We start from the raw sequence: 26468 nt of genomic DNA, 5'->3' as shown, positions 1-26468 counted from the left end.
ATAATTGGATGAATGGTGTGTACAGTCCATATTATTCCAGATTTTCCATAACAACCCTATATTTGACATTACTGCTGATCTACTAACTTTGTTTTGTTATGTTTGTGTTTGTCTGCATGACTATGTCGCAAACCTCCAACAGACCCAAATGGTGACCTTTTCCTTTTAAATTCATTCATTCAATAGTTCTCAGATTTAAAATTTGCTGTGATGAAATCGAGTTGGGTTCGTTTTGCAGCGCCCATGTTCTACAAAGGGTTTTACCATCTCTTCTACTAGTATAATCCTCAAGAAGCAGTGTGGGGAAATACTTTTTGGGGGCATGTTGTTTCTGAGGATCTCATTAATTGGCATTCAATGGTTCCTGCCATTGTTCTGAGCGAATGGTATGATATAAAGGGCTGCTGGTCCGGTTCGGCGACGTTACTGCTCAGAGACAAGCCTGTAATTTTTTATATTGGATGGGCCAATTCATCCCAACAGGTGCAAAACATGGTCATTCCTAATAATATCTCCGATCCACTTTTGAGGGAATGGGTGAAGATACCTCAGAATCCTATTCTAATTCAAAGCGATGGAATTAATGGGACTTTCTTTAGGGATCCCACCATTGGATGGCTAGACACGGACGGCAAATGGAGGATTTTCGTTGGAAATTGTCAGGCCAGGGTAACTCCAGAATGAGCGAGAGAGAAAACTGACTGATATTATTCATTAGTTAACTTATATTTATATACATAAATACAACGGAGCAGTTCATCTTCTAGATGACTGTCCAGTTCACCCATCCATTTTGGATTAGGTGTCAACATTCCCCCCTTAATCTGAAGGGATGTTGGTGAGTCCAAGCATCGTTCTGAATCTTTCAAGCTTTTCTCTTCCAAGCGCTTTGGTGAAGATGTTTGCAATTTGCTCGTTTGTGGAACAATGATGGAGATGGATTGTTTTGGCCTCAACATGATGTCGGATCAGATGATATTTAGTATTGATGTGCTTAGTACGATCATGGAACTTTGGGTTCTTGGCCAACTTTATTGCAGATGTGTTATCAATCATGAGTGGAGTTGATTGTATTTGTTTTACCTGCAAATCTTCAAGAATTTTCCTGAGCCACACAATTTCTTTCGTTGCTTCAGCTGCTGCCACATATTTTGCTTTTGTTGTGGAATCTGCTGGTAGTGATTGTTTGCGTGATCTCCAGGAGACAGCTCCCGATCCAAGACTCATAGCATATCCTGAAGTAGATACCCCAGTTTCTTTGTCTCCATCGAAGTCTGAATCAGAGTATCCAATCAAGTTGAAGTCATCCACCTGTGTATACTTGATTCCAAGGTCTTGAGTTCCCTTCAAGTACCTTAGAACTCTTTTTGCACCAGACCAATGTCCCTCACAAGGCTTTTGCATAAACCTGGAGAGGATTCCAACAGCAAATGAAATGTCTGGTCTGGTAGTAGTGAGGTACATGAGACTTCCTACACGCTGTCTATACTTTGTTGCATCCTCAAATTCCTTTCCTTCAATAGATGTGAGCTTCAAGTTTTGTTCCATTGGAGTAGAAAGGGGATTGCACTCTGTCATGCCAAATCTGTTTAACAAATCTCCAATGTATTTCTTTTGAGAAAGAAATATGGACTTTGGATGTTGGGTTACTTCAATGCCAAGATAGTAATGAACATAGCCCAAATTAGTCATTTCAAAAAAATTTCCTAATTCTTTCTTTATGGATGCAATATAGCTTTCATTGTTCCCTGTCATTAAAAGATCATCTACATATACCACAAGATATACAACTGTTTTTCCAACTTTCTTGACAAATAAAGTTGCATCATCAAGATCAAAATGATTGAAGTTGAGTTTCAGAAGATGCTCAGTTAGTTTTTCATACCAGGCTCGTGGTGCTTGTTTGAGGCCATACAAGGACTTCACAAGTTTGCATACTTTGTGTTCATGTCCTTTCACAGCAAATCCTTCAGGCTGAGACATAAAAACATTCTCTTTTAGATCTCCATTCAAGAATGCAGTTTTTACATCCATTTGATGGACTTTCCAACCGTTCTGAGCAGCTAGTGCAAAGAGTGTCCGGATGGTGGCCCATTTTGCTGTGGGAGAAAAAGTTTCCTCATAATCGACCCCTTCCTTCTGTGCAAAACCTTTTGCCACAAGTCTAGCTTTGTGCTTGTCAAGTGAGCCATCAGCTTTGTACTTGTTCTTGTAGACCCACTTGCAGCCAATTGGTTTTGTGCTAAATAGAGGATCAACCAGCTTCCAAGTGCCATTCTTTATGAGGGCATCATACTCCTTCTGCATCGCTTCTTTCCATTCATCATGAGAAGCAGCTTCTTTGAAGGAAGTTGGTTCAAAATCTGTAGACAAGTTCAATTCACAATCATAAGTAACATCCATATCAACAGGTGAATTAGAGTTATCCACATCACCTCCATCTTGTTGGTTTGTATTTCTGGTTCCTGTTTTTCCAATTTCATCAGGATGAACACTTTCAAGTGTCTTTGTCAGCCACTTTGGGGGACCTTTCTGAGATGGTCCAGGCTGTTCTGTTGATTGAGTTGGGACTGAATCAAGATTAAGTCTCCCAATTCTATCAATTACATCACTTAAAGCATCATCCGTTGTTGGAGTGTCATGCAGGGGAGATTGTTCTTCAGAAGAAGATTCCACATGTTGATCTAGTATAGGAATCCCCCCTTCAAGATGTGGAATCTGATTATCAAACTCTTGAAATGATTTCGGTTTTGTGAATTTATCCAAGCGATCAAGTTGCCGCTCAACAACGCTGTCAAATTTGGATGATTCAAGAAAAATGACATCTCTGGATAAAACAAACTTTTTATTTACTTCATCATAGAGGCGGTATGCTTTAGATGTGTTTGAATACCCCAGGAAGATACACTTACGACTTCTAGCACCAAGTTTGTTTCTATGTACCTTTGGTATTAAAGCATAACAGGTGGAACCAAAAATCCTGAGATGTTTTACCGAAGGAACATGTCCATACCATAATTCATAAGGAGTCTTGTTTCTTATAGCACTAGATGGACATCTATTCTTTATATATGCAGCACATAGAACAGCATCAGCCCAAAACATTGTCTTTACATTTTTGAAGAAAAGCATGGAGCGTACCATATTCAAAATTGTTCTGTTCATTCTTTTAGCTACACCATTCTGTTGAGGATTATAAGGCACAGTTGTTTGATGTTTAATCCCATGTTGGCGAAGATAGTGTTCAAATTCATTTGATGTATATTCTTTTCCATTATCAGTGCGAATAGACCCAATATGAGATTGTGCATCATTTTCAATCCACTTATGAAAATTCTTGAATGTTTGAAAAGCATCAGATTTGTTCTTCAATAAGTAAACCCAACACATTCTGGTGTAATCATCAATAAATGTCATGATATATTTATTTCCATTTGCAGAAGGAACAGGCATTGGACCACATAAATCTGAATGAATAAGTTCAAGCTTCCTATGTGCTCTTGAATGTGAATCATGAAAAGACTGTTTGCTATGCTTTCCTAGAATGCAAGCCTCACATTGTTTATGTTTTCTAGGAATTGTAGGCAAACCAGCAACACCATTTTTCTTCAACAAGCGGAGACTATCATAGTTTAAATGTCCAAATCTAGCATGCCATAATAAACTTGATGGACGTGTACCTTATTCATGATGAGAAATATATGAAAAATGTTGTGCATGAGCAGAGGTTCCTTGCAGTTTAAGAAGTCTTTCTTCTTCTATACCCCTCATGACAAGTGAGTGGTCAGATGCCTTTCTTACCTCAAGCTTGCCATCAAACATATGAATGGAGTGACCTTGCTAGTGGATGTGGACCAGGGACAGCAAGTTTCTTTTGAGCTGTGGGAGATATAGAACATGATCCAGAAGAAAGTCTGGAAGACCAGGAAATTTAAGCCTGATTGTGTCAAGCCCTGATGGCTTGATTTTTGACTGATCTACAAAGTATACTGCTCCATCAACATTGTCAGTGAAATCTTCAAAAAAATATTTCCTATGAGTCATATGACAGGTTGCTCCTGAATCAAGCAACCAGTCATTTTTCGAAGAAGCAAGTGACGCATTAAACAAGTCTTCATTTACTCTAATGTTACATTGTGCCTCAATATAATGAGCGGATTCAGGTGCTTTACCTCTGTCTGTGTCATCAGTTTTACCTTTCTGCTGGTTTCTTCTCTGCTCAACCTTGTCCCATGGTAGCTTGCATGTAGAAGCATCATGTGATCCATTTCGTTTGCAGCGAATGCAATGCAGATCTGCCTTTTCTGCTTGAGGATGTCTGCCCCCCCTGCCTCTGAAATATCTTCTTCTTTCTCTTGAATGCATACTGTAAGAAAATTATTTCTACTGATAGAAAATCCTTACGTTACAGCCTTCAAATTCCTCTAATATTTGCTAAAAGCATCAGCATTTCATTGTACATATCACTGCAATACTACTATGTTTTGAAAAAATGCTCAAGGGATCACTTCAATATATCACTTCAATGTATTAATATATCTCTTCAATATACCAATTTATCATGTAACACTAAAAACACTCTGACTGATATAACTATTTAACAATATAGTCAACCAAGAAGCTGCACATGTGCATGCTTACAGAGTTAATAAGTGAACATTCGTAGAGAAAATTGAACCTCTAAAAATAGCTCAATAACTAAATCAATCGACTCGAGTGTGGCCCCTTCGCTTTTAATACAAAGACAAAATAAAAGTCTGATTCCACACTGTAGGCTGAAACCCAAAGCATACAATGGATGGAAAGAAACATAACATATATCTCGTGGCGGTGAAAAGGATAGTTACATGGCCACAAAGGTCAAAACAAGATCGCCCAGCTATTTCAGCTACGGGAAAGCATGAAAGCATACCAAACAAGACAAGTCGAGGGGGCTTTCTGTGCAGGCTCTTTCCGTCGTTTTTGTGGCGGGGTAGGACGTACCGCCCAAACAAAGTCTCTGTGGATGGTGGTTATGGTCCTAACAGTAACAGCACGGCTGGTTCTTGCTCAACAACAACAGTTGTTCTCGGTGGATTACTACAACTCGTCGTGCCCGCAACTGGAAAGCATCATTTTCAAGGTAATGGTGCGCAAGCAGAGGGCCAACCCAACTACAGCAGCGGGGACTCTGCGCATTTTCTTCCATGACTGCTTTGTTGAAGGGTGCGATGCATCGGTGCTGGTGTCGTCGATGGGTGCTGGTCACAAGGCGGAGCGGGACGCAGACATCAATCTGTCGTTGCCCGGCGACGGATTCGACGATGTCGCCCGAGCAAAGTCTCGGCATTCATGCAAAGGAGCATCGGTATAATCGTTCTACAATGGCTGATATGTATATCCAAGCATCTATGCAATTCTAAAAATAATATAGGCAGCCATGTTCATAACACAGTCAATGTAAAATTCCTTACCCAAAAGCGGGTAGTATGCAAGATCCTTTCTATAAGGCGGGGCTAGTACATCCAGCACTGCACAAGATGTTACTGCTCTGAAGGAATACGGATGATTCACAATATGGAGCTCTTATAACAGCTTCCGATTTCAGTTTCAACTCTACAATTGTTAATCCTGGTGGGCGAGAATATTGGAGTTGGGAAAATTGATTGAGTCAACAACGCAAATTCAAGGACGATGGCAGGCGAAATAGAGAGCGCTCTCCAAAGCGCTGCTACCATTACTGATCAGAGGCAGAAGATAGAGCAGTACAAGCTTATTCTTGCCTCCATTTTCTCCAGCAATACTGTTCAAAATGCGAAGGCTCAAATTCAACCCAGGGTTGTTTCCTTCGAAGAACAGGTATCCATCATGCGGGAGAAGCTTAGTAACGGAAGTAAAGATGGTCTAAAACGGAATTTCACACAGTCTTGGATGCGCAGAGAATGAAATCGTTCAGGCATGGCCAGACATTGATTCTCTCTGCACCAGGCAGAGGCAGAGCAACGCAGGACAGACAGGACAGTGCTTCTGATACCACAGATAGGACAGAGTGGCGCAGGACAGAGCAGCGCAGTGCTCAGGGCAGAGGCAGGAGTTACAACTAATTTAGGGACTGGAACCTGGCTCTGATACCATGTCAGGCCAGGGTAACTCCAGAATGAGCGAGAGAGAAAACTGACTGATATTATTCATTAGTTAACTTATATTTATATACATAAATACAACGGATCAGTTCATCTTCTAGATGACTGTCCAGTTCACCCATCCGTTTCGGATTAGGTGTCAACAGAAATAAGAGTAATCGTAGTGGGGTGGCTCTGTTATACGAAAGCGAGGATTTTGTCAATTGGGTGAAGGTCGAGCATCCTTTACATTCATCAAACTTGACAGGAATGTGGGAGTGTCCTAATTTTTACCTTGTTCCTCTTTCTGGGACCAAGGGGCTAAACACTTCCGCAATTGGGCCCTCTCTCAAACATGTTTTGAAGGCGAGGCTAGGCGATAACATGATCGATTATTATACAGTGGGAACTTACTTTTCTGGTCAAGATCGATACGTGCCCGACAAAACCAACAACGACGACAAAAGTGGGTTGAGATATGACTATGGCAAATTCTATGCCTCCAAGTCCTTTTTTGATCAATATAAGTAGCCACGAATTCTGGTAATGGTGGCGCACTGCTCTGGTGGGAAGGAAAGAACAGAGAAAGAATGGAAGAAGATTTTATTAGAAGGTGGATTCGGTCATTATAAAATAATCACCATTCCTGATTTCCAATCTGTGATTGAAGCGTTTCTTTCTTGATTATCTGCTCTTTATGGGTTCATTTTTAGTATTTACAGTGTTAAAATACAAACATATTATTGTATTTACAAAATAAACGAAGATTTATCAAGGCCTTATGGAGACATGAAACATCCATAGCTAGTGATTTTCTTTAGTCTCACCTCACACTCTTGAGAAGACAATGCATTAATGGGTCACGAGACACTCCTCATCTCCTTTAGAGACATGAAGGATCCGTAGATAGTGTTGTCCTTTCGTCTTACCTCTCTTTGAGTAGATAATGTATTAACGGGTCAGGGGGTTTTGTTTTTTGTGGTTCTATTATGGCTCATGAATGGATGTGTTTATGGATTGAAATTTAAGGAAAATATGGGTTTACTGTAGCATATGAATGGGATGCATCCAAGCATTGAAATTTCAGAAGTTGGGTTTATTGTGCATATGAAATGGTATGTGTTCATGCTTTTGAAATTTTACTCAGAGAAAAGAAAAGATGGATTTGGTATTGCAAATGAATGAGATGTATTCTCCGTATATGCTTGGCCATCTATAGCGGTTTCTTGATTTTGGGTAATTAACTTAACTTCTTGATTTTGGGTAATTAACTTACTCTAAAATGAAATAAGACATTCGATGTGTTCCTTGTAATATAGATATAAACAAAACATCTAAAGAAAAGTAATTGCACAATGATTCAATTCAAAAAAACAAGGTTTTCCACAAACCAATTAACTCTTCTAGAAAAATTCAACAATTCCAATTTAATAATCCTATCGGCCTCTCTTTGTACCTTTTTGGACAATTGCTAGTTATATATACATTTATTTCTTTAGTCATGTAATTAGGCCGATAGGCCTTCCTCTGCATCAACAATCGTCAACACTTTTACCCTACTCCGTTGGATCAGGTGAAACACTTTCAACTGTTGATTTGAAGTGTGACTGCTTTTTCCAAATATCGGTTGAGTTGCTTTACTGCTTTTTCCCATTCTTTTATGTCACTCTTGAAGATATTTTTACTGCTTTTTGGCAAGCACTGTTCTTCTACCCTGGATTTTGGCAAGCACTAATTAGTATTAAGCATCTCACAGAGGGCATTCTCACTTTCATCTCATCATTTTCTTCAATACTATGCATTGCATTGGCTTGCCTTGTTTCTTGTTCAAGTTTATTTTCTTTGTTGCATGGCCATGCATTTTGGATTTTACAGTGTTTTATTTTCGTTGTGTTTCTCTGTTTTGAATTTAATTTATGTTTTTTTTAAAAGAGTGTTTGCATGGTTTATCTTGGCGATTCTATTTTGTCGCTGTTATGTTAAGCAAAAGAATCGATAGAGATGAAATTCTTGATCCATTGGAATGAAATTTTTGAATTTTTGTATGGATAGAAGAGGGTATGCTTTTGGTTTTCAATATCTATGAGTTTTACTAATAAATTTGTATAGGGAAAAGCAGCGTGGTAGATAATGGCTATGCTTGGAACCCAATTTTTTCAACAATTTCAATCCACTATTTCTTTATTATAGTGAAGCCGTGGCAAGGGCTTTAACCGTAGAGATAGTACTTTTATTTTATTTGACAGTTTTTGATGAATGGTTTTGCCCTGCCTATTAATTTTGCAAGCCGGGAAGAGAAGAGTGATTACATTTTCTTTGCTGAGTTGTTTAACCTGGCTATATTTAGAGGTTATGACGAAATTGCTTTCATGGTACTATATGCAGACGAGAACGGAACAGAAAAGGACAATTTCGAGCACGTCCTTTTTTACTACAGGGTTCTGAGTGACTCCACCGGAAACTTTGACAGAAACAACATGCTTGGCAGAGGAGGATTCGGTGAAGTTTATAAGGTCAGTTTGAAACATGTATTTGATGGGTTATTCCACATATATGCTTTATTTACACTGTACAGATCAGTTATAATAACTTGAATTTAGTAAGCAGGGAAGACTTCCAGATGGGACGGATATTGCTGTCAAAAGACTGAACAGTAGGCATGAGAGTACTCATCATGTGCGGGAGTTTCTGACAGAAATAAAGCTCCAAACGAGCGTCTGTCACCGCAATCTTGTTCGTTTACTCGGATGTTGCACAAGTGGGAACGAACGTTTGCTGGTTTACGAATTAATGCTGAATAACGGTCTTCACAAGCATTTGTTTGGTATGTAGCTCTCACTAATGCTATTGATTTCAGGATTCAAGCTTTTAACTTCTAAAATCATAATGTATAGTGTTCTGGAGGTTTGTTTTGTTTGTGTTTGTCAAAATTTTACAGGGATGGGTTAGAAATTTTGAGTTGTGAATTTTCCAGGTTTCAAGAGCTGAGAGATTTTTCCAGAGTGGTGAATCCATACGTAAGAAAACAAAATATAAAGATTTGATAAGAAAATTATTGCCAAATTTCCAAAAAAAAACTCCAAAGCCATAGTTTCCAAATTCTGGTGAGTTGTCACAAAAAAATCCTAATATTTGCGGGTTCAGTTCGATTCGTCTGCTAAGTAGTGAAGTTCAATAAGGTACGGGTTTGGCTTCCTCTCGTTATCATCACTTTGAACCAGATCGCTCAGTTTGGTCGGTGCTCTCACGGTCCCGAAACAATATAATGCAGATTTTTATATTATCTTAATATAAATTTATCATAATTTTTTGTGTCTGAAAAAGAATGATTTAGTGGCTAATTAAAGATGGATCGACAGAACCTTGAAAGGATTGGATTTATTGTTTTTTGCAATTCTTCCAAACAGACTACCAACCAGGGGTTAAAAATCATGTAGGAAGGAGGTATCTTTTCCTATGAACAATATTGATGTTCTCCTTTATTTTGAGGATTTCTCACCCAAAAAGAAAGCGATTTATTTGGTAAAGAATTAGAAATTTTTATATTATGGTAACGAAAGTAAATTTTATATTTACAGATATTTACACATATCTAAAAACATGGAAAAAAAAAGTTAGAAATTTTTATATTACAAAATTTAGAATAAGGTAAATTCTATCTTTTAAAAATTTAACTAATTTAAATAAAAGGTTTTTTTAATAATTTATAACAAAAAAATATTTTGTTAATATTATTTTTTTATTATTGTTGAATAAATTTGGTTTCAATATATATTAGTTAAATGAAGTTGAAGTTTTATATTTGTTTAGAAAATTTGATAATACTAGTATCAAATTTTTATATAATTATCTGAACTTATTATGATATTTCATTGTAATTAGAATTTGATTTATTAGTTTATAATTTAGCTTTTATCTATTAAAGTTAGGGTAATTTGAAATTTTAAACTAATGTATGCATTGTTTCTCTTGAAATGAGGATGTTTTTTACATTTTCAAAGTTATATGGATTCGTTGGAGAGAGACATAAATTTACTAGTATGTGGAGATCACTTAATCTTATTTTTAATATTTAGTGTTCCATCTTTTATATAAGATTTAGTTTTGAGTTTTCTTTCCTAGATTTTACTTTACATGTTTTAGTTTTTTGCTCATTTGTTTTTTATCATCTAAAATAAGAGAAATTGTAACATTTTAAACCAGAAAAGTCATTCTTAAAGATAAGTAAACATGATTATTTTTGTGAGAAAATATTTTAATAATTTTTTTTAAAAATTTGAATATAATTATTGTTCCTTTCCATTTTTAAAATTTTAAAAAAATAAGTGTGTTTATGATGCATATTCTCAAATTTTTTCCTTATTAAATTTTACATAGTATCCAAAACCTCTGTTTAATTGTATTGAAACATTTCATGTTTAAGTTTTTTCCATCAAATGTGTTGATTTCAGCATTAGAGTTTTTAATTTCTAAACTCATGTTTATTTTTTATGTTTTTTTTTACCTGTTTTGAGTTTTCCTTATTATTGGAGGTACGCAGGAGAGCCAAGAAATGGTCTAACCTGGGAAAACCGTATAGACATTATAGTAGGCACAGTTCGAGGTCTATCATATTTGCACGAGGATTCCAACATAGCATTATACACAGAGATATCAAATGTGCAAATATACTTTTAGATGGGAGTTTTCATCCTAAAATAGGAGATTTTGGAATGGCTAGATTCTCCCCAGAAGGTCAAACCCATGTTTCTACCAGATTCGGAGGAACGATGTAAGTTGTGCAATTCATTTAGTAATTGTTCTCGAAACATCTATTCTTTTAACGCGTAAAATGCTAACATTAATTTATCCTTTCCACAAATTTGCTGTGACGCAGGGGCTACACTGCGCCTGAGTATGCCGTTCATGCGCAATTGACGGAAAAGGCCGACGTTTATAGTTATGGGATCGTGGTACTAGAGATCGTGAGTGGGAGAAAGTGCGCGGATGCCACACTACCAGACCCTATGCAAATTCTTCTAGAATGGAATGGGTTCGTTTCTGTTTTAATAAATTTTTGGAATGGCTTCGTTTCGGTTTTAATAAATTGTAATTCCAACAAGACCGTCATTTATTTCAAAGTCTGAACTTCATAAATATACTGCATGCATGGAATAAATACGAACAGGGTAACGTTTTGGATATTGTTGATCCAAAATTAGAGGGGCAATATCCAAGAGACCAGGCGTTAAGGGTGATCACAATTGCTCTTCTTTGCACTCAAGGTTCATGGAGGCCGCGGCCAGCGATGTCAAAGGTTGCCTCCTTGTTAACGACCGATTTAGAGATTCGTGTTCAGCCGACAGAACCGGCTTTCGTAGGTGATGCTGGAGCCAGACCTGCGTGTTCCACCGCTACAACGATGTCTGAATCCTCAACTTCTACTGCTAGCGCTCATCAATCTGCTGGAACAGTTACCTGTGCTTCTCTCCTCGTTTGTCGAGGAGTCAGATAGATGCATGTAATGGTTTTTATTTTTTATTTTTTTCTCATTATTGTATTAACCGTTTAGGGGGTTTCGTTTTTTTTGGTTTTGTTATGGCTCATGAATGGATGTGGTTATGGATTGAAATTTAAGGAAAATATGGATTTATTATAGCATATGAATGGGATGCATCCAAACATTGAAATTTCAGAAGTTGGGTTTGTTGTGCATATGAAATGGCATGTGTTTATGTTTTTGAAATTTTACTCGAAATGAAAGGATGGATTTGGTATTGCATATGAATGAGATGTATTCTTTATATATATTTGGCCATCTATAAAGGTTTATTGATTTTGGATAATTAACTTAACCTCTTGATTTTGGGTAATTAATTCACTCTAAAATGAAATAAGACATTCAATGTGTTCCTTGTAATATAGATATAAACAAAACATCTAAAAAAAGTAATTGCACAAAAAACAAAATTTTCCACAAACCAATTAACTCTTTTAAAAAAATTCAACAATTCTAATTTAATAATCCTATCTAGTCTCTTTGTATTTTGAGACAATTACTAATTTTAATATATTAAATAAAATTAAGCTTTTTCCCTGCCGGAAAATTAAAAACAATGCTGAAACTCCAGTCAGGGCAGGGAACTTGTTAAAGTAATATTTGAAGCGATTGTTAACTATAGATCGCAAACTTCATGGAGATTGAAACATATTTTCTGGTTTCGATGGGCAGTGTGAAAGGGCGCCAGGCTTCCGCCAGCTCAGTTCATCATAGTACAGATAAGAACATCCAGGTTTCTTAATTTATTCCCACGTTCATCTGCGAATTATACGGAAGCCACATGCATGATGCGACGCCTCAGCCATTTCGACGAAAACCAGTTGTGACGAGCGTGAAGGGGTCATGGATACGAAACTGAAGACGAATGTTATAACTTGAACTTGCCAACGCCATTGCCGAACCACCTCCACTCATTGCCAATGCTGTAACTTGAACTTGCCAACGCCATTGCCAAACTGTTGAAGACGATAAAACCCACGTCAGCACTAAAGTTGCAGGAACTTTGTAAGAATTCTCTCCTCAATATGGTTCATATAATTTTGAGAGGGTTAAGGTATGGAGATTTCATTGTACTCCGTATTATGCAGCCGTTAGCACCTGAGTACGCGTACAGCGGACAGCTAACAGAGAAAAGCAGATGTATTCAACTTTGGAGTGCCTGTACTTGAGATTACTATGGAGATTATGAGTGGAAGAAAAAGGTAGAGGAAATTGTGTCGGGAGCCGCGTTTAAATAGATATAATTTTGTTCTAGATAGGACCATAATTTTATATTGTGTCCGCAGCCGCCTTTAAATATATATAATTTTGTTCTAGATTGGACCACATAAGATATAAGATTTTTAAAGACAAGACTTTATCACCAAAGTGGAAGAAAAAGGTAGAGGGAATTGTGTCGGGAGCCGCGTTTAAATATGTATAATTTTGTTGTAGATAGGACCATAATTTTATATTGTGTCCGCAGCCGCCTTTAAATATATATAATTCTGTTCTAGATTGGACCACATAAGATATAAGATCTGTAAAGACAAGACTTTATTACCAAAGCATTAGACGATATCTTTGAAACTTTCTATATTACCGGGAGAAATTACACACTTCTGCTGAATTTAATGATCAGTGATTCCTGCGGAAAAGAAAATTGTTACTTAAAGCTATGGAGTGTCCATGATTGAAGAAAATTGTTACTTAAAGCTATGGAGTGTCCATGATTGTCTACACGGTCAAAATTGTTACTTAAAAGCTATGGAGTGTCCATGATTGAAGAAAATTGTTACAAAGCTATGGAGTGTCCATGATTGTCTACCCGGTCAAATTTACATAGAATATTTTGATAGGACACGGATGCATTTTTGGGGGTAAAAAACAATTACTGATTTCATATTTGTAAATATAGTTATATTTTTTTAGTGTGATTTTTTGAAAATGTTTTTTGGATTTTTAAGATTTGATTTTTTGAAAAACTTGGCAAAATTTATTAAAATTACAAATTCGATAAGTAATATATGTATAATAGAAATGCCCTAAAAAAAATATTGAATCCATAACATAATCAAAATTTTACCACAAATTTTTCTAACTAAAACTATAATATTATACTAAAATTTATTTATAAATTAAAAATATCTATTATAAAAAAGAGTGCATTTTCATGATTTTTAAAAATCTTGTTATATGCTATATTATATGTGTATGTTGCTTTTTAACTTATGCATTAATTATTTTTATAATTAATAGTATAATAATTTAAAATTAAATTATACTTCACTTAATTTTAGGATTGTTTTCTTCTCTACAATATCAGATGTATGATGAGGTAACCGTCTTGATGCTTATCTATCTTTATCAATCATTTAATTTATAATGTTAGGAGTTGTCTACCAGGTAAACAAATTTCAAAAATCTTGTAGTCGTGTTTGAATCTTGTTTTTTATGGTGGAAATAGATTCAACACCATCAAAAACTTCTAGGGCACTTAAAATATTGAAGTTTGACAACTATAACTTAGATTTAGAAAAATTCATGTGAGATTTTATCAAAATATGACTAAAATTTCCATGATTTTCAAGGCAAAAAAGCAATCAGATTAAACTCTAAAATAATGTTACACTAATTAACTATTAATTATTTATATTTGTTTTATTTCTTTAATTATAAAATAAATTCAAATTTTAAATTTCTATATTAAAATTATGATTTGTTTAGTGTCATATTAACCAATGGTTTGTTATTATTAAGTGTGTCATGCATTAATGAAATTAATATAAAGGAGATGAAATTATCCTAAATAGTAGATAATATCATGCGAACTAAATACATAATATATAAACATAAAAATATTTAAAATAATGAAAATGAAAAATAAATTAAAATAATATTTTAAGCTAATACAATTAGATAAAATAAATGATTGAAAAATTTTCAGTTCATAATAAATATCAATACACTTAAATTAACCTGTTTGCCTCTTGGAGAAACAAAAGCCAAATAAACAACGCTCCTCAAACTCGAATCAAGGCACGAAACTTGTGAAAGTAATATTTGAGGCGATTGTTAATTATAGATCACAAACTTCGTGGAGACTAGAATATCTTTTCTTGTTTCAATGGGCTGTGTGAAAGGGTGTCGGGCTACCGCTAGTTCAGTCTAGTCATTATAGTATTAGTATTGAGAAGATATTAGTATTTTATAACGTCACATGCCAATCACTTTCTCAATGTATAAAGTATGACTTTTATGCAAATTGTGAAGGGTCATCATGAAGCCAAATAATTAATGGCTACCACATTGATTGACATGGCTAACCATGATCAAAACCATGTCGGATCACCTTTATTATTTATAATTTTTAAATTATATTAAAATTAATTTTTAATTTATCAAAACCATGTCCGATAAGCTTTATTATTTATATATTTTAAATTATATTGAAATTATTTTTTAATTTATCAAAACCATGTCCGATCACCTTTATTATTTATATTTTTTAAATTATATTAAAATTATTTTTTAATTTATCAAAACCATGTCCGATAACCTTTATTATTTATATATTTTAAATTATATTGAAATTATTTTTTAATTTATCAAAACCATGTCCGATTGCCTTTATTATTTATATATTTTAAATTATATTAAAATTATTGAACGTGGAAACACCTTTACGGAATCTTAAATTAAATATAATTAAAAAATAACCGAGACTGGCTTTGGTCAAGAGTCAGCCATTTCGAGCTGCCTTTAAATATATATAATTTTGTTTTTTCCTATCTAGATTGGACCACAGAATATTCGTAAAGAAGACTTTCTCGCCAAAGCATTAGACGATATCTGCGAAACTTCCTTGACGACCTTGACTGAAGACGAATGCTATAACTTGAACATGCCAACGCCATTGCCGAACCACCTGGACAATGGCGATGAAGATGAAAGAGTTAATTAGCAGCCTCTTCCTTATCGTAACCGTGTCTATCCTTATGCCCCTCTCAGCTGCAGATCCCGTTATACGGTATTGTGAGAATAGCGAATATACCGACGGTAGCGCTTTTCAGAGTAATCTAAACCAGGTTCTGGATTCACTGGTGGGGAACGTTTCTACCAGTGGATTCAATACATCTAGTCACGATGACGGGCAAAACAGCCACAGTACGGTTTATGGGTTTGCCCAATGCAGGGGAGATTTAAACTCCTCCGATTGCAAACAGTGCGTAGCCACTGCAAAAGCCGTGATTGGAGATTGCATCAGAACTTCTGGGTCCATTATACTAAATGACTGCTTATTACGTTACGACAATCATAGTTTTTCCAACAAATTTAATGAGAGCACAGAATACTTTCGTTTATGCCGTCCTGGGGAAAACGGCCCTTCGGACTTCGAAATTACTATTTTGGCGATGCTCCGGAAGGTTCTGTATAAAGCTACGAAGGCTCCCAATTTTTTTGCTGCGGAGCAAGACGTTGCGCCTAATAATTCGACAGAGCACATCTACAGCTTGGCGCAGTGTTGGGGAGATCTGTCTACAGAAGACTGCGAAGCGTGTCTACGCTTTAACTTGCGAGAGATAGGTTCCTATTGCAAACCTGGAGCTATTGGATTGCAAATGGGATCTGTGAACTGCTACTTGCGTTCCGAGATTTATCCATTTTTCAATCGTCCGATTATCTCGCCGTCGCCCTCGCCCTCGCCGACAGAAAGCCGTCGAGTAACAAGTATCTTCTTTCACATGTTTATAATTTTCGGGAATATTCTGGGGGTTTTGTAAAGATTTTGTTTTGGTGATTTGTGAGATTTCTGAGATTTGGTGCGAATTATCTGAGATTTCTTGTGCAAATTTGCAGAAGCAAAGAGATCTAACGTGCTTTGGGTAACTCTGGGAGTGGCAGCCGCTACGGTTGGATTAGTTGCAGCCATATCCCTTTGCAAGCTGATTTTTTCCTCTCGAAGGAAAATTTGGAAACGTATTTCTGAAATGAGAGGTTTTCAAATTGCTACGATTCAATGACCGCTATCTTGCATATTATGAACCGCTTTCCTATTTCTTTTTCGCAAGGTAATTAAAGACTTTGTAACTATTTTCCGCAGGACACGAAGGAGAAATTAGCTTGTCCGTGACTATACCGAATCGGAATCTTATTTTCAAATACCAGACTTTGAAAGGGGCGACGTCTAATTTTCACGCAGAGAGAAAGCTTGGCGAAGGCGGGTTTGGATCCGTCTTTAAAGTGAGACTTTTGTGTTACAACCACTTTAATTGATTTTAATGTAGATACCATGGTTAAACCATATAATTATTTTTGACCTGGCATGATGCTTCTTGATCGGCAGGGGGATCTACCAGATGGCAGAGAGGTTGCAGTTAAACGGCTGAAAATAGGTTCAAGTCAAGGAGATAACGAATTTTTGAATGAAGTAAATCTCATCAGTCATGTTCAGCACAGGAATCTAGTCAAACTGCTTGGTTGCTCAGTTGAAAACTCGGAAAGGCTACTAGTTTACGAATATCTCCGGAACAGTAGCCTAGACAATATTATATACGGTTGCTTTTCCCTCTTTAATCGCTGCACCGATCTTCATTTGTTCGAGTTTTGAGTTTGTTTTGTACCTTGCTAATCTTTTTAGTGTATGTTTTGCAGATATAGAAAAACGCCATTTACTTGATTGGAGACAAAGGTATGAAATCATAGTTGGAACTGCGCGTGGGCTGGCCTATCTTCACGAGGAATGTGAAATTCGAATCATTCATAGAGATATTAAAGCAAGCAATATTTTGCTCGATAATAATCACAAACCCAAAATCACAGACTTTGGCTTAGCCAAACTGTTTGAAGACGATAAAACCCACGTCAGCACTAGAATTGCAGGAACTTTGTAAGAATTCTCTCCTCAATATGGTTCATATAATTTTGAGACGTTTAAGATATGGAGATTTCATTGTACATCGTATTGTGCAGAGGTTACATGGCACCTGAGTACGTGTACGGCGGACATCTAACAGAGAAAGCGGATGTATTCAGCTTTGGAGTGCTGGTACTTGAGATTATCAGCGGAACAAAGAATCAGAGTTCAGCTCAAGACACGGAGTTTCTCAGCAAACGGGTATAGCCATTCTGGATCTCATCTTTGAAGTAGATATTTTCGAAATTGTTGTTATAATTGTGATTCCTTGGTGACTAAAGCTGTATGCTTGGTTGATATGGGTCAATTGCCAGACATGGAAACTGTATAACGCAGAGAGAGCTTTGGAAGTAATGGACCCCACATTGGAGGGTAGTTATTCGTGGGAGGAAGGGATTAGGGTCATTAAGATTGGTCTTCTGTGCGCACAAGCAGCTGCAGCGTTGAGGCCTTCAATGTCTCGTGTGGTGTCGATGCTGACGTCTGAGAAAGAACATCTTCCTTTGCCCACAAGCCCCGCTTTCGTAGATCTGCATAGCCTGGGCGTACCTGCCCCTGATAGAGCCTCAGGCAGTACAGCAACTTCTAGTACACCACCCGATATCCACTCTGCAGCTGCCGATCCTTCATCAGGTATCCTAGAGCCGAGGTGAAAATCTGCAAACGCTTTGATCGCATTATATTAACAACGGTTTATTGTTGGACTTCTCTCCGTGTATTACTTCTCTGTGCAATAGAGAATTGCTACTTGGAGAAAGGCTATGGAGTGTCCGTGATTGTCTACGCGGTCAAATTTACATGTTTTATATATGCAACTTTCGGGTAAAAAGAAATGGCTGATCTCACAGCTATATTTATTATATATTTGCTATTTTAAATTCAAAATTATGTTTCTTATTTTGAGTTCAAGAATATGTACCATAGTTTACAAGCAATTCAATTTTCTTACTAATACAAGATATTCGTTCATTTCATGAATCAAAGCCATCTTTTTTTCACGAATTGAAATAAGTTTTTAGTATTTCAATTTAATTTGATTGTATACATTCTAAACATAAATTATTAATTATTATTAAATAGATAATATGATTTTAATTTTAATTTTAGCAATTAAATTATTTAATTAAAAAATGTTATATTTATATGAGTTAGAGTATTTTTTTCATCTATTAATAAGTAATAGTATTAATCTATAATATTATAATAAAATTTATTTACAAATTAAGAATCTCTTGTAAAATAAGAAAATGAGAATAAATTTTCCTTATTAAGAATTTTCTTATATGCTACTTTATGTATATATGTGTTTATTTAATCCATGTAGTAATTCTTTTTATAATTGATAATAATATTATATTAATTTAAAATAAAATTATATTTATTTTTTCCAAAAAAATCATAATTTTCATTATTTAAAATAGAAATAAAAATCATAATTTTCATTATTTAAATTAGAAATTACATTTTGTAGATGCACCCTTATACATTCAAAAGACCATATAAACTACCCTTCAAAAATACAAAAAAGAAAACAATAACTTATATATCTCGTCTGTGTGTTATATGATCACGATCCCCTCTGTAAGGCCTCTGAGTGATGGGTGAACGGCGGACGCAAGGCGAGCGCAAGGTAAACGACGAGCGGGCGATGGGTGATGAGTGAACGATGGGTGTATGGCGGTGCGAAGTGCAGTTGGCGACACTTGTGCAACAAGTGGTGCGACGTCCTCTTGGGTGTATTACGACAGAGATGCGACGAAAGCAAACACTTATGCGGCTAAAGTGTTGGGCGTAATGCATAGACATATGCGATGGTTAAAGAAGTACAAGCCGACGTGTAAATGAAGATTTGGGGGCGTGCGTTAGTGGATTGTGGGGTCGGCCATGGGGCTGACACCCCCATGTAATCCTACGTTAACTCTCATATAAATGAAAAGAGCATGAGCTCATTTCAAACATCGAATAAGACTTCGCTCATAATACATCTTCGCATAGGACAAGAAGGTGCGCAGTTTGGTGAAGCACATGCGCATATCTCATGCGCATGAGACTTGGAGATTGCGCAAGTTTGCCTTGGTTGATGGTTGGCAAGTGTGCCATGTGTTGAGTGGGTTTTAGTGTACGGTTTCATGCAGGACTTGGCTAAGGGATCTTAGGTGGCTCGGGTGAGCACCTCCCTTCGTGCAAGGGTGCAGAACATGTTGTAAAAGGCAGGTGGCCTGTCTATTGTAAAATTCGGTTAAGTGTGAGACTTGGTTCGGCCAAGACACACTGTTGTATGTAATCTGATATTCTTAATAAAATTGTCGGGCAGACTCACATTACGGGGAGTTGCCCCTCCCCTTTATACTTGTTTGCAATTGTTGACGTTCTCGGTTAATTGCATATGGATAATGAATGAGTATGGGCTTCATTAAGTATATAGGATTATGCTTTTACTTGGTTGCGAAACACAAACTAAGTATGTTAATGTTGAAATAGGCGTAGTCCACGAATGTTAGTATTGTTGAAAAGAAAGCGTTCAGTGGTGCCGCACCTCGCTACAAGCGGTTGGAAGATCACCGCAGGTGTAGGGGCGTGACAGTTGGTATCAGAGCTCGGTCGGAGCTGGTGAGCAGGGTTGCTCGTGACGAAGGTAAAATGGTGAAGCCTGATAGAGCTGAGTTGCTCATGGCGGGTGAAGCCGATGCAGATAAGGTTATGGATAAATCATGGATGAATAGTCTGGGTTTCGTAGACTTGATGGTTCATGGCAAGACCATTCAAGCTCTGGTAGACACAGGTGCTACACATAACTTTATGACAACACGGTTAGCAAAAGAGGCTGGGCTGACATCTAATATGGAGGTCAAGGCAGTAAACTCTAGAGCTAAGGTGGCAGGTTTGGTACACGATGTACCTGTACAGATGAAAGAATGGAAGAGTCAGTTGGACTTCATAGTGATGGAGATGAATGACTTCGATGTGATACTTGGACAAGAATTCTTGAAGGGCAACAAGGCTATTGTTGTCCCCTTCTGTGATGAAGATGTTGCAAACACGACTATGATGGAGGATGAACTTGAGGTTGATCAAGTTGAACCAGGGTCGTGCAGTTTGTCAACATGGATGGATGTAGTCACTCACAGGGAGGAGCCTCATGATGATGAAGTAAGTATTGATACTTGTGTTTCATTTGGGCATCTGGAAGATGGACCATGTGCAGGGAAGGGCAAAGCCAGTTTGCCAAGGCAAGAGGACATCTCACCATGGATGACTATGATGGAACCTTGTATGGAAGAGCAAGGATTGCCAGTTGTTGGAAGGCTTGTTGGGGTTACTTGTGACCTTATGATGAAAGGTGCAAGGACCTGGGATAAGGGTGGAACTTGATGATCGTTGTGGAAGAATGAGTCATGCTTTAGCCACATGAATTGGCTAAGTGCCCGACATAACTCATGGACAGGTTAACGAGGGCACACACTTGTGATGTTTTGGGTGGACTTGTCATGGCCGAAACCAAGAGCAAGTCTTGATGGACACTTTGGTGGAGGAGCTATGATGAAGGGACTCATGACATGATGATGAGATGGTTGGGTGACCGAGTTCACTAAACCGAAAGTTGAAGACTTGGATGGGATGGCCAGATGTTGTGATGTGTCTACTTGTTTGGACTACATGGGAAACTTAGTCATGGACATCAGGTTGGAGACTTGAAGATATGGAGCATGGCAGACCTATGCAAGGACATTGTGTGGAAGCACTTGTAGAGATGTCAAGGGACATCCAAAGAGGAGTGCTAGGGCAGGAATGTTATGCAGGAGGACTTGCTAGTGTGACATGGGAACTTGAGGATGGCACATTGCAGATGATGAAGAGGACTTCATGGACCTGAATGGGGCGCATCAAGAATTGATAAGATTGGAGACTTGAGGATGGCACATTGCAGATGATGAAGAGGACTTCATGGACCTGAATGGGGCACATCAAGAGTTGATAAGATTGGAGACTTGAGGATGGCACATTGCAGATGATGAAGAGGACTTCATGGACCTGAATGGGGCACATCGAGAGTTGATAAGATTGAAGACTTGGATGGACTTGTGAGCAGCTATGGAGCATTCCTACTACATGGGGATGGGTTATGGAGCTCATGAGGACATGGGATTGTTGTGACTTAGGGACTTCATGCATGGTGGACTTAAAGATCTAACACATTGAGGAGCTGAGGTCAGGTGACTTTGATGCAGTATGGGATGCATACTTTCAAAGTACATGTATGGGCATGGCTTGGAAGAATGACTTGATGTAGATGATCGATAAGGGGCACTTTGAAGTGATGAAGTTACAATGATGATGCTTTGGTGATACACTTGAGCATGGGTTGAGCCGAGACTCAACGACTTTCTATACATGAGAGCTGATTTGATCAAGGATCATGGGCAGCACATGGATAGGTAAGACAAGTGCATACTTGTTTCTATGAAGACTTGAGGATGGCACGTTGCAGATGATGGAGAGGGCTTCATGGACCTGAATGGGGCACATCGAGAGTCGGTTTGATGAGATGATCTCTTCACTTTAGAGGAGACACACACATGGACAACATATTGCAGATGACAGTGGTTCTACATATGTTGCGGTGATGTTTGCCTTATGTGGAGGAGACAACATCATGGATGATGGTATGTTGTTGAGGACGACAACAATTTTAGGTGGAGGAGAATGTAAGGCCTCCGAGCGATGGGTTAACGACGGACGCAAGGCGAGCGCAAGGTAAACGACAAGCGCGCAATGGGTGATGAGTGAACGATGGGTGTATGGCGGTGCGAAGTGCAGTTGGCGAAACTTGTGCAACAAGTGGTGCGACGTCCTCTTGGGTGTATTACGACAGAGATGCGACGAAAGCAAACACTTATGCAGCTAAAGTGTTGGGCGTAATACATAGACATATGCGATGGTTAAAGAAGTACAAGCCAACGTGTAAATGAAGATTTGGGGGCGTGCGTCAGTGGATTGTGGGGTCGGCCATGGGGCTGACACCCCCACGTAATCCTACGTTAACTCTCATATAAATGAAAAAAGCATGAGCTCATTTCAAACATCGAATAAGACTTCGCTCATAATACATCTTCACATAGGACAAGAAGGTGCGCAGTTTGGTGAAGCACATGCACATATCTCATGCGCATGAGACTTGGAGATTGCGCAAGTTTGCCTTGGTTGATGGTTGGCAAGCGTGCCATGTGTTGAGTGGGTTTTAGTGTACGGTTTCATGCAGGACTTGGCTAAGGGATCTTAGGTGGCTCGGGTGAGCACCTCCCTTCGTGCAAGGGTGCAGAACATGTTGTAAAAGGCAGGTGGCCTGTCTATTGTAAAATTCGGTTAAGTGTGAGACTTGGTTCGACCAAGACACACTGTTGTAGGTAATCTGATATTCTTAATAAAATTGTCGGGCAGACTCACATTACGGGGAGTTTCCCCTCCCCTTTATACTTGTTTGCAATTGTTGACGCTCTCGGTTAATTGCATATGGATAATGAATGAGTATGGGCTTCATTAAGTATAAAGGATAATGCTTTTACTTGGTTGCGAAACACAAACTAAGTATGTTAATGTTGAAATAGGCGTAGTCCACGAATGTTAGTATTGTTGAAAAGAAAGTGTTCGGTGGTGCTGCACCTCGCTACAAGCGGTTGGAAGATCACCGCAGGTGTAGGGGCGTGACACCCTCCCTCCTATTAGTTGAAACCCAAAACTAACCTGTTTAAAGAGGCCTATCAAGTTTTCTGTTAAGTTGTTCAAAATATATACATAAATATGACTATATACATTGTCCACAAAAGTTCTATAAAGAGCTTGTGGTACTAATCAGAAGATATGTCGCATGTCCTTTCAATTATTAACAATATGAGATGTATAATGAAGTAAGCATTTTGGTGATTAACTATTTTAATTAGCCATTTAATTTATAAAGTTGCATTAGTTAACTATTAATTATTCATATTTTTGTCATTTCTTTAAATATAAAATAAATTCAAATCTAGAAACTTTTATATTAAAAATATGATTTGTTTATTGTCATATTAACTAATTATTATTAATTTGGCTATACATCAATGAAATTAATATAAAAGAGACGAAATTACTCTAAATACTAAATACTATGACAATATTATTGGAGTTTAAATTCATAATATATATAAACATAAAACTTAAAATAATGGAAATGAAATATAGATTAAAAAAATATTTTAAACTAGCACATTAAATGATTGATAAATGTTGATAGATATCAATTCATAATAAATATCAATACAATAATAAATAAGTGGCATGGAAGTGTAGTTTTTATCGCTAATACCTATAAGTAAGTCTCCACATTTACCTTTTTACTCCTAATTAAAATATTGAACAACACAAAAATAATAAGACCTTTAATTTATGTCCAATCAAATATTTTTTATTTTTTATTTTTATAATATCTTTTACAAAAGAATATTCCATAACCACCTATGCACGCATTTGTGTGGAAATGGACTTCAGTGCCAGATTCCCAGCTGAAATACACCTAACAAGTAAAGACTATGTGTGGAACCAGAAACTCGATTATGAAAGTGTCCTCTTTAGATGTTGATCTTGCTTTGAGAGAGGCCACCTAGCCAAAAATTGCTCAAATGCCTCCCAGATAAAGTCTGCTAGGAAAAATCACCATAGATCTACATGGTGGGAAGGAGCACAAAAAGAACATTACACTGTCATCAAAGAAAATGCTCTCGAGAAAATTCTGAATCAAAAGAAATCGGGCAAGAAAGAAACAACTCTCAAGACATGCAAGGGGGAAAACCCCAGCCAACAACAAAAGAACGAACTCGACAACCCCTCAAGCATCAACAGTTATGAGGATTAGAATACCACACAAAAGAAATCTTCATTTAACAGTAAAGTAGATCTCCTAGACCAAACTTCTCCGAATATCTTCAAAAGGACGAACACAACAGATCGAGAAGCTAAGACACCAATGCCCTAAGAACCAGAAGAGATGAAGGAGATGCAAGATAAATAAAGTTGGAAGACCGTGGAGAAGAAAAAGAAAGTTAAAGCACTAATCTCGCCAAGAAAGACGAGGACCTGGACAATTAGAAACTAAGAAAATTATAGGTCCGATAGACCAATTTAGTGTCAGTGGACGTTAACCACCACCATCATCATCATCATCATTAAAAAAATATAACATTGTATATTCTAAATTTTACAATATTTATTACATTGTTGTTAAATATATATTATTTATCATAATTTGAAAAAACTGAAATATTTTTAATAATAATATATAAATAAGATATATATACGCATATATATAAGTGTGCATCCTATTTATCATTTACCCTTAAGTCCGAAAAATACTCCAGTACCCTCTAATACAGTGTGTTTTCATATTCATAATAATAATGATATCATCGGTGGACGGCTGAGGTAAAATTCAAATTTCGTTACATTTGTGATGCTCACTCCAATGCCCAACAATTATCTAGTGGTCGTGGTTGTTTTTCACGTTATTTTTAGTGTGAATTTTTGGAAGTTTTTTGAGTGGATTTTTCTGGAATACAGTATGTTTTCATATTCATAATAATAATGATAAAATCTAAATTCTTTTAAATCTGTGATGTTAACTCCAATGTTTAATAATTATTTAGTGGTCTTGGTTGTTTTTAGTGTGATTTTTTGGAAGTTTTTTGGGTGGATTTTTCTGGTTTAATTTTTCTAATGGTAAGAATTTATTGAAATCACAATTTTGATAGATAATCTCTGCACATTAGAAATGCCCTGAGGTTTTTCAGAGCCCTGAATCCACATATGCAGTAAAAAAAAAAAGTAATTTAAATAACATAAATCAAAATTTACTCACAAATTTTTCTGCCAAATTTCTTCACAAATTTTTCTGCCAAATTCCAACAACAAAAACGCCAAAAAAATCATACTGAAAACAACTTTTCCATGCTTGCGGTCCTGTCACTCGCGTATGCTGCTGTACGAAAACCTGTAATACAATCTGGCTGTATTGCAGGAGGTTCCTGTGCACGCAAAATTCTGCTTGTAAGATAATACTAAGTTATGTACCTTATTGAAGGCCACGGACTAAAGTTAAATGATATTACGAACTTCATAATCGTATTTAAAGTGGTGTGTGCACCTCTTCTACTCTCGAGTTATTTACTTGTAAGAAATAAAATAATTTAACATTAGCAATAAACTTTCTCATTTTGTTTGGTAACAAATAAATACATATTTTAATATTAAAAAAATTTAATAATAAAAAAGAATGATAGTTTGTTTAGTATTTAACATATTCATGCTTTTCAACTCTTCATAAGTTGGTATTTGAATTCAAACTAGTGCTTAATGGAAATTCCGTCATTCCCCATGATTTGAGATCTCAGAGCATCGATGAAAGACCTTGGCACATAAAAGAAATAGACTTGAGTTATACTAAAGAAATAATGACTTTTTGTTTCTTGCCACATAAAAGAAATAGACTTGAGTTATATTAAAGAAATAATGACTTTTTGTTTCAAAATTTGAGAAGGCTAAAATTTGAGAAGTTGAGAAGACTGTAATTGCCAAGTTAATAATATATAAATAATTATTTTTTGTTTTAAAATTTGAAACACTTGTACTCGTCAAATTAATAATATATAAATAACGATTTTTTGTTTCAAAATTTTAGAACACTGTCCAAACTTTATTAATTTGTTAATTAGATTACAAGTTTTTCTTCAAAATTGGTGATCCCCGCAAAAACTAGTGAGTTCTAAGTTAATAATATATTTTTATATATGTATTATCACAAGTTCTAAATCCCATGAAAACTAGTGAGGTCTAGGGGAGCAAATTTCATGGGTAATATGGACTCTAAAATAAAACATACAAATTTGTAATCCAATAAAATGTT

General features: G+C 36.6%; 3 protein-coding genes and 1 pseudogene across 3 annotated transcripts; all 4 read left to right on the top strand.

Annotated features, from left to right (window-relative positions):
* The first annotated feature begins 357 nt into the window (after positions 1–357).
* On the top strand, positions 358–684 carry LOC149240660 (fructan 6-exohydrolase pseudogene; annotated as a pseudogene).
* A 7669-nt stretch (positions 685–8353) lies between these two features.
* On the top strand, positions 8354–12382 carry LOC149240659 (cold-responsive protein kinase 1-like). The gene is made up of 6 exons (XM_089370264.1): positions 8354–8614; positions 8709–8925; positions 10779–10872; positions 10978–11176; positions 11269–11574; positions 12263–12382. The coding sequence occupies exons 1-6, from the start codon at positions 8354–8356 to the stop codon at positions 12380–12382; spliced, it is 1197 nt and encodes a 398-aa protein (XP_089226390.1).
* A 3172-nt stretch (positions 12383–15554) lies between these two features.
* On the top strand, positions 15555–16403 carry LOC149240658 (antimicrobial ginkbilobin-2-like protein). The gene has a single exon (XM_089370263.1). The coding sequence runs from the start codon at positions 15555–15557 to the stop codon at positions 16401–16403; it is 849 nt and encodes a 282-aa protein (XP_089226389.1).
* Positions 16404–16439: 36 nt separating this feature from the next.
* On the top strand, positions 16440–18387 carry LOC149240657 (cysteine-rich receptor-like protein kinase 2). Its single transcript, XM_089367346.1, has 6 exons — positions 16440–16617; positions 16724–16863; positions 16967–17177; positions 17275–17509; positions 17593–17737; positions 17851–18387. The coding sequence occupies exons 1-6, from the start codon at positions 16611–16613 to the stop codon at positions 18187–18189; spliced, it is 1077 nt and encodes a 358-aa protein (XP_089223472.1). The 5' UTR covers positions 16440–16610; the 3' UTR covers positions 18190–18387.
* Positions 18388–26468: the final 8081 nt, after the last annotated feature.

Source organism: Pinus tabuliformis, chromosome 8 (genome assembly GCF_031772625.1).
Source record: "Pinus tabuliformis cultivar Carrire ecotype Pingquan chromosome 8, CPIR1, whole genome shotgun sequence".
In the NCBI taxonomy this organism is placed as follows: Eukaryota; Viridiplantae; Streptophyta; class Pinopsida; order Pinales; family Pinaceae; genus Pinus; species Pinus tabuliformis.
Note: the sequence above shows the minus strand (reverse complement) of the source record. Positions and strands in the feature narration are given on the sequence as shown.